At 47.3% G+C, this 17,714-nt stretch overlaps 1 protein-coding gene across 1 annotated transcript in view; it reads right to left on the reverse strand.

Annotated features, from left to right (window-relative positions):
- The window catches only part of Kif13a (kinesin family member 13A), a 174,980-nt gene that overhangs the window by 49,995 nt on the left and 107,271 nt on the right, over nt 1-17,714 (reverse strand). The window contains 5 exon segments of the mRNA XM_078020582.1: nt 130-260; nt 2,985-3,119; nt 5,059-5,169; nt 7,271-7,483; nt 8,289-8,400. Coding sequence (XP_077876708.1) covers nt 130-260; nt 2,985-3,119; nt 5,059-5,169; nt 7,271-7,483; nt 8,289-8,400 — 702 coding nt within the window.

The following is a 17,714-nucleotide window of genomic DNA, read 5'->3' on the forward strand; positions in this document are numbered from 1 at the left end:
TGACACTGTGCCAATTCCCACAAACGGAGAGCACAGCCTGAGGATTCAGGCATCCTCAGTTCTGATAAAAGAAAGAGGTGGCCTTCCCCTGAAAGCAGGCCCCAGGAAAGCGTCATCATTACTTCTTACCTCGCATTTTCTTTTGGAGTAAGAGTGACCTCTCCGTCGGAGGCGATATCGATCTCACAGTGCTCAGGCTGAATCCCTATCCCGAAGAGCTGGATATCCTGAGAGGTGTCTGCACCCACCCTGGTGTGATCCTGGTGGGGTACATCACAGGAGAATGAAAGCCCCGCTTTAAAAAGTGGCTCAGTTAAAATCCATCACAACCAACCTGAATCACGCAACAGCCTGTGTGTGACGTTACATGAACGACGCCAGGTACCTGGAGTGTCAGGGGTCCAAAGCTCACCTGAGCACACTATAGTTAAAAAATGTTTACACGTTATAAAAAAAATTTCTGGTCGGTAGTGATCGTGTACTGTTTTGAAACACGAGGAAATGGGACTTGAGGGCAGAATAAGGTGAGTCCCAATTATAACCTATTTATTACCGTCTGAGTGACCGTGAGCCATTTCTCCCTCTGAGCGTAGGTTTCTTTCCCTTTTTATTAGGGTGGGGAAGAGCCGGGATAATATCTATTTGATCTACTTAACTATTGGATAAAATTCTGTTTAGAATTATCTGAATTAACAGTGAGAGTGTTTTTGAAAACAGCTAAATAAATTTTAAAACCACTAAAAAGCAGTGTTAAGGAAAGTTATATCTGTCTATCTACATAAAACCTTTGCTCTTTCATTGGTGCTGGGATGGAGCCCAGGTAAGCATGGGCTCTACCGCTGGGCGACACCCCAGCCACGTGTATACAGAACATTTAACATGATGCACATAGCTGTTTTTCTAATATGTATATGATACAGAGGACTGAAGGTCCCGAGTGTCACATGGTACAGGTGAGCTGACTTTAAGGTCCCTGAACCTCAGACACACCAGAATTGTAATGCCTGGTGATTCGGTCGCTGCTCATTCGTATGGTGATTTTTTCAACTGCTCTACCAATTATTTAATCCTTATGATAATTATCCTAGTAAGGATCTGGTCTTCCCCCAAAGGCTCCTGTGTTGAGACCTTGGTCCTCAGCTGGTGACACTCTGGGAGGTGGTGGGAACTTCAGGAGTGGGGTCTAGTTGGAGGAAGGATGTGACTGGGCACATGCCCCTGAAGGGTAGGACCCTGCCCCTGGTTCTGCTTCCAGGTCACCAGGAGCTGAGCAGCTTCGCTCCCCGCCATGATGCTCTTGCCTCAACACAGGCCCAGAAGCAACGGGGCCAAGTGACCAGGGGTCCAAATAAAGGTCCCTTCTCTAAGTCGCTTTCCTCAGGTATTCTGTCACAGTGGCGGAAAGCTGACTACCACAGTGATACTTCAGAAGAAGGGCAGGTCTTGGTTCTTCAAAATTAAAATACCAGAAGTAATTCCTCATCTCTTAATCATTTCCTTAATAAACAGACCTTAAATCTGTTAGCAGACTCTGAGGCAGAGGTTACTGTACCATATTTATATCTCCGGAAAAAATAGAAAGAAAAAGGGTCACAGACGATTGAGCTCCTTGCTTCAATTCTAGCTTATTGTCCACTGTATTTTATCAGTTTACTAGGCAGACCAGAACCCTTAACAAGTACCCATCTTCACCCTTCACAAGCAGGGAATTCCTCTACACCTGGAAATTCAGGCATGTGGACAGGGCAGTGAGTTGCATTCTGGGCCCAGGTGCTCAACCCCGACAGTTACGTCAGTACTCCACATATATATATTTTTTTCTTTTTTCTTTTTGGCACGGGATGTTACCAGAGATTGAACTCAGGAGCACTAAACCACTAAATCTCATCCCCAGCCCTATTTTGTATTTTACTTAGAGACAGGGTCTCACTGAGTTGCTTAGCTCCTCGCTTTTTGCTGAAGCTGGCTTTGAACTCGTGAACCTCCTGTCTCAGCCCCCTGAGCTGCTGGGATTATAGGTGTGCATCACCGTGCCCAGCCTACACATATATTTATATACTACCATAATTCAGAGTTTGTGTGCATGATTAAGTGTGCTCCAATGGTCAGCTGAATGTCCTAGTCAGCTGGGGTGCCCCATGTCAATGTCGGGGGCCTGTTTCAGATTTCTTATTTCTTACTAAGCAGAATAAGCCAGCAGTTCTAAAAGCACGTTCATGACAACGGGCACGGAGGCCCATGAGCTGAAAACCACTTCAATAAAGATATTACTGATTTCCTCTGCACTCTCATTCATCACCAAGGACAGTAGAGTCTTTGAAGGCCACTGATGGGTGATGAGGCAGCTCTGGAGACTAACTGCTGTTATGTTTTTTATGTTCGTCTTTTAAGATGTCTTCAGTCTTAATGTCTAATGCAACAAATGCAGATAAAACCTACAGAGTCCTTGATACTTTTAAACATTATCATTGGGTTCCAAAGCCAAGGAGTTTGAGAACCACCATCATAACTTAACAAACACGGTCAGTGAACACTCTGAGGTGAAGGTGCTAACAGGCTGATTAGAGGACCAAAAGTCTCTTCCTGAGGATGAAGGTTGAGAGACGACAGACCTGGAAGACCCTTGCTATCTCATCTAGAACGACTTCAGGTTATTATTCAGAAGCATAACAGAGTCTCCAGGGCCTCTCAGGATCTTTGTGGCAGGACCTAATATTCTTAGTCATCTCACGGTGGAGTCTTCCCATAGGTGGGGCTCACCTGGATACCCTCAGGTGCCCACTCGTGGTCCCTGACAGCTGGGATCCTCACCCCAGCTGCCCAGCCCCAGGTGAAACCAATGGAGATGAGATCGCATGTTCTAGTGTCTTACTCCTAATGAGAGTTTAGCCGGATACGAAAGCAAAATCACAGAGACAGGCATCCAGGGCAACTGGGAGCCGCCCGTGGACGATTCCGGAGCTCAACTCTTCAAACACTCTCACCTTTAAATAATACACCAGAAGCTCGTTGAGAGCGGGATCTGCGTTCAGGTTGACCAAGTAGCACTTGTCATCCCCCACCTTGATGCCGGACGTCTCCAGAGAAATGCCCATGCTCTCCAGCTGTCGTTGTCTCTCCTGGGCACACACAAAGACAAAAGCAGGAACACTGTTTGTTGCTGTGTTCACAGGATGTATCCACGGAAAGAGTAAGTCACTGTTTCTGGGGACGATGCCAATGAGATGACACATTCTTCTCCACTGAACCACGTTTATGGACAGCCTGCCACGGCGTGACATCTCGGGTCAGTGTCACAGGGGCACCAAGGGTGAACCAGACACATCTCAGCCAGGAAGGAGGTAAAGTCCTGGCAGAGGGGACAAAAACACATAACTGAATCCAGAAGAGGAGAGCCCTGTGCCCCGGGGTACGGAGAGCTGCAGGAGTCACAGGAGGCAGACGGCGGCGGTAGGAAGAGGCTCAGGGAAAGTCTGTAGGGGGAAGGCACGCTCGAGAGGGTTCCCCAGCACGAGAAGAATTTCAACAGGAAGAAATGAGGAAGCAGCAAGACCAAGGTGGGTGTAGGGAAGCCCAGGACAGACCCTGGCACAGTGGCTCGCCTTGGGGACCGAGAGACCCCGGGGAATAGGGAAAGGCCCTGGAGACAGGTGGAACAGCAGGGTGAGGCCTTAGATTCCAGGCCTTGAATTCCCTGGTGCGCTAATTCAGACGAGAGTTATCCTATTCAGAGTCTCAAAGTGGCAGGGATTGATGGAGGGCAGGGAATGCAGTAGTGACTGTGACAAAGTCCCTCCTTTCTCTTCTAGTGGAGGAGACAGGCTGCAAAAACCAGACAAGTTATTGACAGAATTCGCAGTGGAGGTAAGTGCTCTGGGGACCCATGAAGCAGTGTGGGAGGGATAGGGAGGGGTGTGTGAGAGTGTGAGTGTGAGTGTGTGTGTGTGTGTGTGTGTGTGAATTTTTTCTATAAGAAGCATTAGCGTACGAGTATTTTTTTTTATATAAGGAGGCTGATTCATAGTGGGATAGGGACAGGGAGCATGGGAGGAATAGATGAACTCTAGGTAGGGCAGAGGGTGGGAGGGGAAGGGAGGGGGCAGGGGGTAATTAGTGATGGTTGAATGTGATGATCATTATTATCCAAAGTACATGTATGAGGATATGAATCGGTGTGTGTATACTATATATACAACAAGAGATATGAAAAATTGAGCTCTGTATATGTAATAAGAGTTGTAATGCATTCCCCTGTTTTATATATATATGCATCAGCACAGGATGGACTGGGTTCTAGTGATTGTTTTTAAACTACTGGATTGGCATAGTCCAATATTTCCATGTGGTCAGTAGGATTAAAAATGTTCATGAGGGGCTGGGGATATAGCTCAGTTGGTAAAGTGCTTGCCTTGCATGCAAAGGCCCTGGGTTCAATCCCCAGCATAAAAAAACAAAAAACAAAAAAAAAAACTTCATGAAATGCACAGCGTAGAGAGATTCATAGCATACACACTCTGTAGAATTAGTCCTTGCCTTATTTTGTTTCAGCATCTTCTCTCTTTCTTTTTGGTGGTACTAGGGATTTAACTAAGGGGATTTAACCACTGAGTCAAACCCCCAGCCCTTTGTCAAATTTTTACGTTGAGACAGGATCTTGCTTAGTTGCCCAGGCTGGCCTTAAACTTGCCATCCTCCTGTCTCAGCCTCCCAAATTGCAGGGGTCAGAGCCCAGAGAATCAAACGCACTGAACAAATCATTGTTATATGTGTTATAAATTCGGGGCCTTTCGGGGCTCTCAACCTCGTGCTTTGCCAGGTGACCTAAAAAGCACAGGTCGCGCTGCGGATGAGGGCCAAGCGTGAGGGCAGCTCCCGAAGCCCAGCCAGCTCAGCGGCAGCACCCGACCCCGCAGACAGGTATGGACCCACGCTAAATCAATGAAAGACACGAAGCTGGTGTCTAAAGCGGAGCTCACAGCCTCTAGCTGGGCAGGGACCCTGAGGACAGCAAATCTACGTGAGAAGAACCCCCGTCCGCCGGCCTCAGTCAGCGGCTACCTGCGCGATCTCTTCCGTCTTCCTCAGCTTCTCTTCCCACGTCACTGTCAGTTCTTTTATCAGCTTCTCAGACTCTTCGAGCTTCTCCTTCAGTTCAGGAGCCTTCATGGCCTTTGAAATGAAAGCAGAGACGCGTGACTTTCAGAATTCTCCCAGCATTAGGTACAGGACACGTACAATGGTGTCCTCATGTCCTTCCGAAGCAGGCACCAGTGTCTGTTGGAAGCGATTAAGTCACGCACTGTCAGGGTGGGGTCTAGACCTCTACCAATCACACGGAACAAACGGAAGAGGGTGTGGCTGCTCCTGCTTCAAGGAAAAGAAAAGACACCAGAGCCCCGAATGTAAGCGGGGCAGGTCACAGGAGTCATCTCAGGGCAGAGGGTGAGTGCAGTGGTAGGGTGCCTGCCTGGCATGCACGAGGCCCTGGGTTCCATTTCCAAAATCACTTCAGTTACCATGCTTGGCATTTCACACCCAAAGACCTAAACGCTAATATTTATCTTTGAAATGTGAAAGTGGGAAAAAAGGTCACTGAAATTCCTTGTTCATTAAGACAAAGAGAGCAGCTCGTACCACCAGTAAACAAACGAACTACATTAACTGGCCAAGAAAGGTGATGATCCCTTTCATTTATTTAAAAAATCTGACTCTGGGCCCTCTCAACGACTTTCCTCTGTGGAGGGTAATGGACATTTTGCCAACTTAGGATTCATTTGGAACCAGGACGTCTGAGAAGTTCCCCTCTGAGTTTGTTAAGAATAATTAAGGGGTCCAAACAGAGATACCTGCAACTTAAAATCTTGGGGGGCTACGCGTGGCATGGATGGCTCTGACACTCTGCAGCATCATGAGCCTCTGAAGACCCAAGCGCTGCGAACTGTTACGATGGCGGAGCCTGGTCTGGCAGCGGGGCTGGTGATGGCCTGCTGCCTGAGCAAGCGAGTCTCCAGGTGCCACCAGAGGCTTGGGGACATTCATTGCTGGATACAGGGTGATTGCCAGGAAACTCCAGCTGCACCAGGGGGCTCTCGTCTTCTCTCCCCATGAGCAGGCGCTGCTCCGGCTATCTGGTCTGGATCATACGGTCACAGTGGGAACGCAAATCCAGAAACTCTGCCTCTGAACAAATTCCAGAACAAATACACGCTCCTCCTGGGATCGTGAGTCTTTTAAAACTTCATCAACGTTTTGATTTTCCTGGTGTTTTGCTAACCCTTCTTGGCATCAATAAAGCGATTATGCTTTATGGTAAAACACAAACCAGCAGCACTGCCTGGGCCGGCTGGGTGAGGAGTTAAAGATAAAAAAAAAAATGAATAAAACAAAGGCTTCCTGCACTTTAAGAGCCCACAGTCTGGAAGAAGACAAGGCGGTAAAGAAAGAGTCATCCCGCAAGGCCACGGTCGCCAATCTCGGTGTCTGTTCTGTCTCTTGCCGATTACTTTTTAATTAAATAATGTTGATAGATAAAGAGTACGAAAAGATGCCCGGCACATAAGCAATCAATAAATGATGGCTATCGCCCTCCCCCTTCATTTCCGACTAAAGTGGGGTCAGAAGACAGCAGCAGGAAGAAACGCGAACGCAAGCGTCAGGTGCACACTCGAGCCCTGCCGTGAGGAAGCTGGTGGCTGCAGCTACGGCCTTTGGCCTCCATCTCTGTCCCCTCACCTATGCCAAATGAGGTGGTGCCACGCCCAGCAATCTGCAAAGACCAGCACTTGTCTATGAAAGTACGTGGTTATTAAAGTTTCAGAAAAGCCAAGGAAGATGGTAACAATGCGAAAATACCGATCTGTTGCCTGATGGAGGCTGATGTAAATGAAAAAGGGAAAAAAAAAAAAAATTTCTGAATCATTCCTAATGCTTCATTACCCGTGCTCCCGGCATGTGCAAGACTCGACATGGAGATGATACCCAGCTTCTTTGAAAACTGCAAGGCCCTGTAGAAATCCAGTCTACGATATTGGTAAAACACCACACTAGGTTCTCAGGATTTCACACGGAAGTACAAGGGCCAACCTGTTGACTGGAGGGAACAATCAGGAAGTCCCAGGAATGTCCTTGTTGACTGCACGCTGCTAGGACACAAGTCACGGAGGTCCTCACGATGCTCGGCACAGAGAAGACGCCAACCAAAACTGCAACGTCGAGCCACAGGGAGCTAGACCCAGAGCTGCAAGCAAGCACGTCCTCACCCTGACTTTACCTCGGCCTGGGACAGCTGCTCCCGCAGCTTCTCCACTTCCTCCCGCAGTTCTCGGATGACTTTGGCGTTGGGGTCCTCGTTCACCACCGCATGGTTCACAATCCGCTTGGCTCGGTCTGCGTATCTTAACGTGGACAGAGTCTCCTCGTAGTTGTCTGCTGCGGGGCTGATGGTGGCAATCATGGAGGTCTGGCTATTGCCCCCCAAATTGTCCTGCAAAGCATTTCAAACAGCATCTCAGGGAAGCCCACTTCAGACACAACCCATTTGATGAAAGCAGTAAATATGCATCTGTGACCTTACTCTGTTTCTTTCATATGGCACCAGGGATTGAGCCCTGGGCCTGGTGCCTACTATGTACGTAAGCACTGTTCTACAAAGTCACACCCCCAGCCCTTTTTATTTTGAGACGAACGCTCGCTAAATTGCCTAGGCTGACCTCAAGCTTGCGATCCTCCTATCTCAGCCTCCCAAGTAGATGGAGTCAGAAGCATCAGCCACCAAGTGTGGCCATGACATGACTCTGGATAAAAATGCTATGGGGAGATGTGTTTGCATTTCACAAATGACTTTTATGACAAGATTAAATGTGACCTCCTTTTAATCACAGCAGCAAGTAATGCCTGTCAAACAAGGTTATAATAGAATAAAAAGCAACCGAGAGAACTGGCCCTGTCTTCCTGGGACCTTGGACGACAGTGCTGCCAGCACAGATCCCTGTGTATTTGGTTGGCTCTGCACACACCTTCCAACTGTCACATCTGAAGTCGCCAATTTTATTTTCCTTTTAACTTTTGGGAGGACTGGGGACTAAACCCCGGGGTGCTCTACCACTGAGTTACATCTCCAGCCCTTTTTATTTTTTGAGACAGGGTCTCACTAAATTGCTGAGACTGGCCTCAAATTTGTGATCCTTCTGCCTTAGCCTCCCGAGCCACTGGGATAGTAGCGCGCACCAGTGCACCCTGCTGAAATGGCCAACTTTTAGGAGGAAGAGAGCACCAGAGCCACGGGTTACCTTAAGAAGCCAAGTGAGGACCGAGTCTCGATAAGGCACAAACTTGTTTTTACCCTTGCCTGCAGCCTGGTCAGCCAGCGATGATATAACAAGCCCTAAGGTTGTCAATGATCTGCCGAGAAAAAAAGAAAAGTTACTTCACGGAACATGCACTTTGCTTTCACAAAGTAATTTTCTTCTGTGTATGAAATTTGCAGAACAGGCAGAACAACGAGACCTAAGGTCAATGCAATCAACTCGCCATCAATTTGCCAAGAATCAAAGAAAAACAAAATGTAACTCCATTAGTTGTTTTTTTTTTTCTTTTTTCTTTCTTTTGTTTTGTTACTGAAGATTGAACCCAAGAGTGCTCTACCACTGAGTTACAGCCCCAGCCCTTTTTATTTTGAGACAGGGACTCACTAAGTTGTTTAGAGCCTCACTAAGTTGCCAAGTTTGGTCTTGAATTTGTGATCCTTCTGCCTCAGCCTCCCAAGTCGCTAGGATAACAGACGTGTGCCACCGTCCCCAGCGTAACTCCATTAATTAAAAATAAATAAATCAATTTAAAAATCCCAGTAAGAAAATACTGTATTCAATCTTAGGACCTATGTGTGAAACATAGGTATTTTAAAACTTGGAGACATCTGTTTAAAAGATCACATCAGTCAATTTTAACGTACTGCAAATATTACAGTTAAAACTCTGAAGCATTTATTTACTTATTCATTTATTATTAGTAGTAGTGCCGGGGACTGAATGCAGGGGCGCTTTACCACTGAGCTACATCCCAGCCCTTTTTATTTTGAAACAGGGCATTGTTAAGTTGCTTGGGGTCTCACTAAATTGCTAAGGCTGGCCTCAAACTTGTGATCCCCCTGCCTCAGATTCCTGAGTCATTAGGATTATAGGCATATGCCAGTGTGCTCAGCTTTAAGCATTTATTTTGGACCATATAGTTGTACAAAAACAAAGAACTACCCAAGTAGAGAAGAGCATAGGACTCCCTTTTTGTATGTGGTGCTGAGAATCCAACCCAGGGCCTTGTCCACGCCACCAAGTGCTCCACCACTGAGCTGTACCCCAGTTCCACGCCTTGTCTTTCACGCCCTGCTACTCAGAGGCCATGGCATGACCTGGGAGCTACTCAGATCCTCTCAGAAGCGTTCCCCAGCCAACCGAATGAGACCAGCACATTAAACTTTGAGAAGTTCTAGCTGAACAATAATCCAGGAAACACACTTTAGTTGTCCAGGCTTATCATTCTCAAAAGTGTGGACCTGCAACCAGCAGTCACCCCATCACTTGGGAACTAGTTAGAAGTGCAGATACTTGAAGCCAACCCCAGATCTTCAAGCTGAGAAACTTCATTTACACCCTGCAGTGTGCATTCTGAGGAGCCCTCCAAGCCACTGTGATGCAGTTTGAAAATTACTAGCCTCGGCTCACAAGCTTTCTTCTTTGGTGGCCAACACACCTTCTCTGCACCTGAAGAAAAAAGTGCTCTAAAAACAACAGACCCATGACTCTGGTGGATGAAGGGATCCTCTTGGGCCACAGGTGAGTACCCATTACTCCTCTGAAAGGAAATCAACTGGATCATGAATTGAGCACCCAGAAAACAGCAACCTGAGCTGATCTCAAAGGACTACAGGGAGGGTTACATGATCCCACAAAAGGAAAGTGCTTTGTAAATGGCTAAAAGAGCTAAATGATACTGTTTATTTACAACAAAGAAGGGCACAAACCAGCAAGTGAAAGACCGCAGCTTTCTTTCTACTGTTAGCAAGAGATTTCCACTGAATACAATGAAAGAAAGCAGAGTTCCCGCAAAACATAGCTAAGTCCCAAAAGGAAAGTCACTGAAACGTCACTAAAAGATAAAGCAACTTCAAGAGGCAGAAAATGAGCCAGAGCTCATTCAAAGAGAATGGCAGTAGCTACCACCCATTACCACAAAACAGCACAAACATACACACCATACTTGGCAGATTAAAAACGTTAAGCAAGTTTAACACAGGAGAAATGAAAGCATATATCCACACAAAAACTGATACATGCATTTTCAAAGCAGTATTATTAACAAAAGCCAAAAATGCAGAAACAATCCAAGTGTCCATCAAGTACTAAAGGGATGAATAAAGACCTAAATACACACAGTGGAATATTAGTTGGTCACGAAAAGAAGCAAATCTTGGATGTGGTTCAGTGGTGGAGTCCTGTCGGAGCATGTGCAGGACCTGAGTTTGATTCCTATCCCAACACAAAGTCCTGAAAGAAAACGAATGAAACTACAATGTGGATGAACCCTAACACCGTATGGTAAGTGAAAGAAGCCAATTAGGCAAGGCCACTATCCTGGATCACATAAGCATTTCACAAAAATCCACACAACCAGAACCTCAGAAATAAAGGCAAGTATATACTGCTTACATTCAGTATACACATTTCTGCCTTAACATAGAATATAGGACATTTTTTTTCACATTTTGCAATCATTGAAATGAAAACATCAGTTGGAAATGGCTCTTCAAATAATTGAAGACTTATTCAATATATTTTACTAGCAAGTGCAGAAGAATTTTTTTCTTTTTCTTTCCCTTTTTTTGTGTGTGGGGGGGCAGGGCAGGGGGGAGAGACTCAAGTCTTATGCATGCCAGGCAAGTGCTAAACCACGGAACAGCATCCCCCACCCAGAAATCTTTTTAATTAATAAAAACTCTAAACAGCTCTGGGACTCAGGAGTCACCATGGCAACATTATGGTTGACAGTAACCTTATAACAAGGACGAAGGTTCCTCATCTCTGAGGATTAAAACCTTGGCATCTCTGCCTCCATTTTGCATCCATGTGCTTTGCTCTAAGTGACCTTGGATTCCAGGAACAAGGTCTGAGCTGATCAACATCTTGTGATGGGCGGAAGCCACCCACCCCCCACCCCGCCAGGAAACAGCAAGTTTCTTATCTGGGACAAGCTCTGCTGGAGACAGATGGACAGAGATCACCTGTGAAAAGCCTCCAGCTCTGCAAACCCCCAACCCCTGCCCTCATCCTCCCAGCTATAAAATCTCCAAGTTCCCTTCACTCCTGGAAGGCAGGGCTAAGGACCCGTCCTCTTGTCTTCCTGTGCAGCTGCGCTGACCAAGGCTCCTGTCCTGCTTTTTACCATCACCTTTGCTGTTTGCCTTTTGGGGTGAACGGCCAGGTCTGGTTTGTTGGCTCCCTGAAGTCAAGCCTCTAGCCTGGGACTCCAGTAAACCACTCTCACGTGAAAACACGTCTGGGGCATGACACGGATTTGTCATTGCCGAGGAAAGATTCCACTCTGTCTTGTGGCAACTGCTTCTATTTTTCTAATTTGACAGTGTGGGGAGACAAAAAGGAAAGTTCCGGGTACCCCTAAACAAAGAAACAAAATCCAGTTAGGACTTTGAGAGAAAAAGGAAAGGATGATGCAGCGTTATCGAAGGGTATAAGAACAGGCCACTCCAAGTCACTGTACAGGAAAAATCCCATCTCTCACCAATGGAGAAGTCAAGGCTGTAAATCTACTAAGCCCAGGCTCACTGCTTTCCCTCCTCATCTGCCCCCCCCAGGAGCTCCCAAGCCTCTCCTTCCCCTTAGTCTGTACCCCAGTTCTAACCGCCCCCCACCCGGGGGGTTACTGTCCCTGGGAGCTTACTTGTGTACACAAGACGCATGGGCTAATAACCAACCCAGTGCAGCGTCTCTGCAAATGTGTCTCTGACCAGTTTAATTTCCCGGGGAACCTAAGAGGGCAGAAGCGGGTCTCACCTACAACAACGCTCAGCACAGCGCTGTCAGAGGACGAGATGGAAGGGACTGAAAGATCTTACTTTGCTTCATCTCTGATCCTAGATGCAGGCAACACTTCATTCCATACAATAGAATGAATGTTCCAGGAAGCCGAGCACAAGAGGATGGTTTGCTTAACAGAAAAAGGGGCTGAAGAAAGGGGGTCAGAGGGATCGATAAAGAGGACTGCCATTTCAAAGTTGGTTTCCTGAGAAGACAGGGAGAGCGAGAAAGAACAACAGGAAGAAAACACCTCTCTCTCCATGGCTTCCCATCTCCAGAGGTCACATGAACTGCTGAGCTTCAGGGTGGTGAGGTGCAATTCCAGGGATTTCATTTTGATCTCTAGCCTGCTCTCTTGGGGTCCAGGGTAGGAGCTTAGTCCAAAACAAGGGCTTCCCCATAGTTTATATTTGACAGCCTGTAGGCATGAGAGGTATACGGAAGTGGTTACAGGGCTCCAGTTTCCATGGTGTCCATGAGAGATTGATTTCAGGATGCCCCCTGCCATGGGTACCAAAATCTGCAGATGCTCAAGTCCTTTACATAAAAGGCATGGTGTTTGAACACAATCTACACGTGTGCTCTGACACATTCTAATTTTTAGGTGTGTGTGGGAGAAACTCAGGGGGCTTTGACCACTAAGCCAAATTCCAGAGCCCTTTTACTTTTATTGGTGTACGTACATACCTATCTACCAGGGATTGAACCCAAGGATGCTTAACCACTGAGTCACGTCGCCACCCCTTTTAACTTTTTATTTTGAGATAGGGTCTCACTGAGTTATGAAGCTGTCCTTGAACTTGAGATCCTCCTGCCTCAGCCTCCTGAGTTGCTGGGATTCCAGGTGTGCACTACGACACTGGGCTCACTCATATGCTTCAAATCCCTTTTATACTGTCTTATTTAGAAAATAAAGACAAGAGAAAGTCTTGTAAGTGTTCAGCACAGATGGAACTTTTTTCTCTAGTATTTCTGACCCGCCACTGGCTGGATCCGTGGTCGCGGAAGCCCTAGATATGGAGGGCTACTGGTTTGCTCTGTAACACGTCCAGCTCAGGAGGTGCATTGAGTGGAAGCCACACCCTTCTACCCAACAGCCTTTGCACCCTCAGTCCAAGAACTCCTCTACACCCACGAGGATCACCATGGAGCAAAATGGAAGTGCAGGGCAAGTGGGACTCCCTCTGACCAGTGACGGGTCACCCAGCCTTCCCGCCCGCTCAGGTTCCACCCAGGGACGGCTAGAATCCCCCAAACCCAGGGTTCGTGGTCTGAAAGTTGACAGGCAGACTTACATACTTAAATACAAAAGGTATCCCAGGGAGTTTGGTGACTTAACAAGACCACTCATCTATGGGTCCTGCTGTCATCTTCGCACACCGGAAGCCAGAGGCCAGCTGTCGGCCCTCACAGGGTCTGGAAAAGGGTGGCAGCTGTTTGCCAATTTTAGAGGCAGAAAAAGTTATATCAGGAATCTCTCTAATTCTACCTAAGTGCTGCTCCACCCTGGAACCGTGGGAGTCAGATGCGGTCAGGAAGTCCCTAATCTCTCAATCTCACAAGTTCTTGAGAAGGAAGAGCTGGGCTAGGGGACCGCATTGATAAACAGATGGTTTTCTTTTTTTGGTACTGGGAATTAAACCCAGAGGCACTTTCCCACAGAGCTACATCCCAGGTCCTTTCTTTTTATTTTGAGACAGGGTCTCACTAAGTGGCCGAGGCTGGTCTCAAAACCGCAATCCTCCTGCCTGAGCCTCTCAAATCACTGGGATTACAGGTGTGTGCCGCAATGCCTGGTTCCAAACTAGGAAATAAATAGGGGGAAATAAGCAAAAGAGATGAAAACTAGTCACGAAGGGAAAAGAGAGGATCGAGTCACTCAAACTGTTGGAAGTATCAAGCTTATACATTATCGTAACAAATGATATGGCACAGTTTCAGAAATGCCATAGGTGTACACCCGTGAGACAAGTGTTCAACAGAACCCATTTGGGGGTGATATATACTTTATTCCTACCACAGTCGTTAAATGGAAATGCGACGGGAGGGAATGATCCTCATCGGTAACGGGCGCTTCCCTTTAGTGCCGGGCTACTGCCGACAGGAGGGTGCTGCGGGATCTCAGTGGGTTCGTGGAGAAGCAGGCGAGGAGAGGAGCAGCAGGCTAGTGTCACCCGCAGCCCCCATGAAGACCCCGTGCACAAGGCCCGCACCCTCCCTCTGCACCATCGCAGCCGCACGGCACCTCGGCTCTTCCAATGAAGGGCTCAGTGAGCTCCAACGCTCTTAGGAGGTGAAGCTCTTAAATCCACGGCCCATCAGGCAGACGCAGGCCTGGGTCAAGTCCTGGTGGGTCCGAAAGAGGACTGCTTAGGCTCCACCCAAAGACGCCAAGAAGACACAGAGACGCTTAGGAAATGTGTCAGAGATCTCTTTGAGTTCTAACACTCAACCGGCCCCCGCCGCTCATGAGGCTTAGAGAGCCCCGTGTGGGGCCGTGGGGCAGGAGCGTCGGCTGTTTATTAGCACACACCCCCGCAGCTCCCAAGGGTCCAAGCGCTTTACAAAAGCAGCTCATTTGATCCTCAGAATGACTACTCACCAGGAGTCCCCTCGGCCACAGGTTACAGAGGAGGAAAGTGAGACCCAGGGAGGTCACAAGGCTGGTTCATGTCACCAAGAACCCCCAGTACCTGCCGTGGGAGCCTTCCCGGTGCATCCACGGTTACACACCAGGGCGCCCACTGCCACCCCGTGTCCCTGGCGCTCAGCGCTCTAACACAGCCACCCAGGTACCCTCCTCCCTCCTTCCTGAGGCCAGTCTTACTGCACGTCTTGCCGCGGCTCGTCAGTGTTCACCAAGATGGAACTTAAAGGTGCGTGTCTGTATCTCTTTTCTGAAACCCCTGGGTCTACATGTGTCTTGAAGTTCAGAATACTTGGGATTTTAGGAGTGACCCCAGTGTGTGCATTACTGGACCTCCTCTGAGACAGCACCCATAATAAAACACAATAAAAAGTGAGTAAGACTGAAAATGCACATAAAGACCGAGGCGGCCTCAGAGAGGGAAGTGACCCTGACCTCCGTCCAGGCAAGGAGACCCTCCTAACTTCTTACTTCTGCAGTCCTTGATTCTGGGTGTCCAAAATATCCCGTGTTGGGGGTTCCACGCTCCTACTGGAGGCTTCAAGGGAGGACGAGAATGCTGACCTGCTCCAGCTCCTCCAGGCTGCCCTCATCGTTCCGTCTTCCAGCAAACAATGCTGTCAAGTCGTTCCCACCCCGTGTCACTCTGCCTCTTTTTATTTGTAAGGACACGTGCAGCTACGCGGGGCCTACCTCAATAGTCTCCCTGAGCCAGCAGCCTTATCTTGATTACACCTGCAAAGGCTTCGTTGAAGGTAACATGGATACGGGTTCTGGGGGTCAGAAGGAGGATATGTTTGGGGTGGAGGTATTCTGCTACCTACCACAACGTCCAAATTCCTTCTGCATCCTCGCATCTACTGCAGTGCCAGACACGTAGGACAGGCACAGCTAATGTCTGATGGGCCTGCATTTATGATATTTGATGTCTCCAAGTTTCAATTTTCTCATCTCTAAAAAACCCTTACGTTAACAGAGATAAAAATACCTATTGGGAGCTATGTATCAAATAATGCCTGTGAAAGTGCTCTGAGCACTATTAGGAGCTCTCAAAAGAAAGGGCCTATCTCATAAACTAGGAGGAAGGAATACTCACATACATTTGTAAAAGATCTAAGATGTACATTAGGAAAGACTTTTGATGCTAAGAGATTTGTATTAATTGAACAAGTCCTTAACTGAAAGAGCCAGTTGCTGGAGGAGTAAATCATGTTATTACACGTAGGCCTTGAGGTCATCTAGTTAGGGACAATACATCTTTTTCTTTTTTAGCAGGGCTGGGGACTGAACCCAGGACCTCCCACATGCTAGGCAAGTGCTCTACTACTGAGCCTCATGGATAGCCCTCTTCAGCTGGTTGTTGAGACAGGGTCTCACTGAGTTGCCCAGGCTCGCCTCTGTCATCCTCCTGCCTAAGCCTCCCAAGTAGCTGGGATTATAAATGTGCACCAATGCAACTGGCTAGAGACACTATAAAACAAAGGTTCCAAATTTAAAGGGACACTGTTGCTATTTACTACGGAACAAAAATTTCAAGTAGCCTCTTCCAGGTAAAAAGAATGCCTGGGCACCCCAATGCAGCACAGTGGGTAAGTCTGGGCCCCAGAGCCTGCATATAATCTAATCCAACTCTTGCACTTGGAGCTTGGGGACCCAAGACACATCACCATCATTATTCTTTGGTACAAAGGACTGAACCCAGGGGCACTCTACCACTGAGCTACACCCCCAGCCCTTTTTATTTATTTATTTTTTAAATTTTAAAACAGGGTCTCTCTAGGTTGCCCAGGCTGGCTTTGAACTTGTGAGCGTCCTGCCTCAGTCATTGGGATTACAGGTGTGTCCTAGGGCTTCCGGCTCCTGAGACGGTATTAAAGTGCTCTCTGCCTTGATTGTACATCTGTACACTGGGTTGATAGGCCCCATTTCACAATGCCAGTGGGAAAATCAGATGTACCATACACAAGGATCATTCAGAATAGCACCTGGCACTAGAGAGAGTCTGATAAGTCAGCTGTACATACACGCTCAAAATTTTCATGAGCTTACAGCAAGAGCTTCCTGTGTTGGCCCCCTAGCCCTCCAGCGGACAAAGGGTTGGCCGAGCTCAGTACCAGAAAATGAAGCTCCAGTACAGGTGACTTTCTCTCCTCCCTCCCGCCCCTGGCTACACATTCCCAGAGTACGTGGTGGAACAGAGCTGCAGTGCCCGCCTGGGATCTGGCCACGCTTTGTCATGAGACACAGGGAAATCCCTTGTTGTCAGAGCAGGAGACAGGATGCCTGGAAGATTAACTCCTAAAGCAGCAGTCTGTCCAGCAACTGCAGCTCTGTCTGTCTGATAGAGGACGTATTAATGCTTTACGTTTAATTTTTTAAACTTTCGTATACTCAAATCACAGCAAAATACAATGCCAACATCACTGTAAAATGAAAGCTGTATGATCATTCCTGAATGTATTTCCTCTTGTCCCATTTTGTCCTAGACAAAACCCCATAAAAAGTTTTGATGGCTCAACAGAAACAGATTACAAGTATAGACGAATCTACTTTGTGTAGAACTTGGAATAATGATAGTGATTGTGCTTATTATGAAATTAAAACTAGAACAGCTAGGTGCAGTCATGCATACCTGTAATCTCAGATCCTGAGGAGGCTAAAGGAGGAGGATCAGAAGTTCAAGGTCAGCCTTCATAGTTTAGTGAGATTCTCAGCAACTTAGTGAGAGCCCATCTCAAATTATAAAAAGAACTGGCACAGTAGCTCAATGGTAAAACACCCGGGGTTTAATCCCCAGAACCAAAAAACAAAACAAAAAGCCAAAGCTAGAACAATTCATCCTTCCTCCTGTAGTATTCATACATGCTAGACATTTTCCCAAGTGCATTACAGGCATTTCATCTTCAATAATTCTATGAAATAGACACCATGGTTATTCTCGTTTTACAGATGAGAAAAGTAAGGCAGACTGGCAAAAATCA

Source organism: Ictidomys tridecemlineatus, chromosome 8 (assembly GCF_052094955.1).
Source record: "Ictidomys tridecemlineatus isolate mIctTri1 chromosome 8, mIctTri1.hap1, whole genome shotgun sequence".
In the NCBI taxonomy this organism is placed as follows: domain Eukaryota; kingdom Metazoa; phylum Chordata; class Mammalia; order Rodentia; family Sciuridae; genus Ictidomys; species Ictidomys tridecemlineatus.